This window comes from Rattus rattus, chromosome 5 (genome assembly GCF_011064425.1).
Source record: "Rattus rattus isolate New Zealand chromosome 5, Rrattus_CSIRO_v1, whole genome shotgun sequence".
NCBI classification, from domain to species: domain Eukaryota; kingdom Metazoa; phylum Chordata; class Mammalia; order Rodentia; family Muridae; genus Rattus; species Rattus rattus.
Window position 1 is genome coordinate 70698985 of NC_046158.1, and position 1730 is coordinate 70700714.

The 1730-nt window shown below is 36.4% G+C and overlaps 1 protein-coding gene across 1 annotated transcript; it reads right to left on the reverse strand.

Moving 5' to 3' along the window:
• Nucleotides 1–351: 351 nt before the first annotated feature.
• LOC116900435 (olfactory receptor 4C15-like) lies at nucleotides 352–1266 on the reverse strand. The gene has a single exon (XM_032902176.1). The coding sequence runs from the start codon at nucleotides 1264–1266 to the stop codon at nucleotides 352–354; it is 915 nt and encodes a 304-aa protein (XP_032758067.1).
• Between the last annotated feature and the right edge of the window lie 464 nt (nucleotides 1267–1730).

Here is a 1730-nt window from a genome sequence, read left to right on the forward strand (position 1 = left end):
GTTCCCATCAATAAAGACTCTGAGTCTAGTTAGTTATTATTAAATGCCTAGGCCAAAAGCTGTGACTTATCCCTTAACTAGTTCAAAATTATTTAACCCATTTAACTATTCTATGTCTGCGAAATAGTTAGTTACCGCTCCTTCAATCCCAGCGTGCTTCTTCCATCGCCCTGCTTTTTTAAGTCCTTTTCCCCATCTGTCTCCCAACTCCTTTCTCTCAGTTGTCCCCTCGGTGGTCTTTTATCTCTTACTACTTTCCAGAATTCTCCAGTGTCCCAATTCCTATGTCCTGCCTCAATTCATTGTCCATATGCTTTTTCATTGACAGATGGTATTTATTAGAGATTCTTTCTACAATCTTTTCCACATTTTTCTGATGGCATTTATCATTTCCTTATTCCTGAATGTGTAAACCATAGGATTGAGCAGTGGTGTCAGGACATTGACAAATATAAGCATGTTTTTCTCAAAGGAGAATGCAGAAGTGGGTCTTGCATATATCAATATGCATGGAACAAAAAACAAAAGCACGACAATTATATGGGATCCACAGGTGGAGAGAGCTTTACGTCGACCTTCAGAGCTGTGGGCTCTCAGAGAAAACAAGATGACACCATAGGAGACAAGCAATAAAGAGAAGATTATAATGCATATAGCACCACTGTTGGCAAATATTAAAAAGACAAATATGTGTGTGTCAGTGCAGGCAAGCTTCAGTAATGGGAACAAGTCACACATGTAATGATCAATGACATTTGGTCCACATAAAGGCAGCTGCAAAGTGAAGATAATTTGTATGATAGAATGCAAGAAACCTCCTGCCCAGGATACCACAACTAAAATTTCACAGAGCCTCTGGGTCATTATGGAAGAGTAGTGCAGGGGCTTGCAAATAGCCACATACCGGTCATAGGCCATGGATGCCAGGACAATCACTTCTGCCCCAGTGAAGAAGTGGACAGCAAACAGTTGTATCATACAACAGTCAAAGGAGATGATCTTCCTCTCATGGAAACAGTCTATAATTATCTTGGGGGTGACAGTAGAAGAAGTGCAAGCATCCAGAAAGGACAGGAAGGCCAAGAAGAAGTACATGGGGGAGCCCAACAGTGTAGGACTGTACATGATGGTCATCACAATTATCATGTTGCCCCCAATAGTTGCAAGATAGATAAATAAAAACAAAACAAATAGCATTTTCTCCACATTCAGGTTCTGTGAAAGTCCGAGTAGTATAAACTCAGTGACAAAGCTTTGGTTTTGCATGATTCATAAGACAGGAGAAGTAAATTTTCTTAACATAAAATTTTCAATGATGAGAAAAAATACTTCTTATAAATTCATGATATCATCATCAACAAGATTGTACATATCTAAGAAAATTTACTTTAATTGAGTCTATTGAAATTTAAAATAAAATGTGATAAAGTTTTGAAGGCTATAGTTGTGTTACCTGAAAATTAAAGTAAAGGTGGATTATTAAAATTTGAAAGTAGTCAGAATTTAAATACTTTATATAAAGATATTTAGTTGTGTGAGTCAAAATAAATATTTTATATTTGATTTCTCAGCTTTTAAAAATCTGTTGGGTTTTCTTAAAAAAAAATAGAAAAAATATTGAAATTATAACCTAGGTAGGAATGAAAATCAGAGTTTATAGCTCATGGGTGTCTATTCATGGATAAGCCATGGGTGGGTAGTCCGTGATCAATTGTCAGAGCATTTCTTAT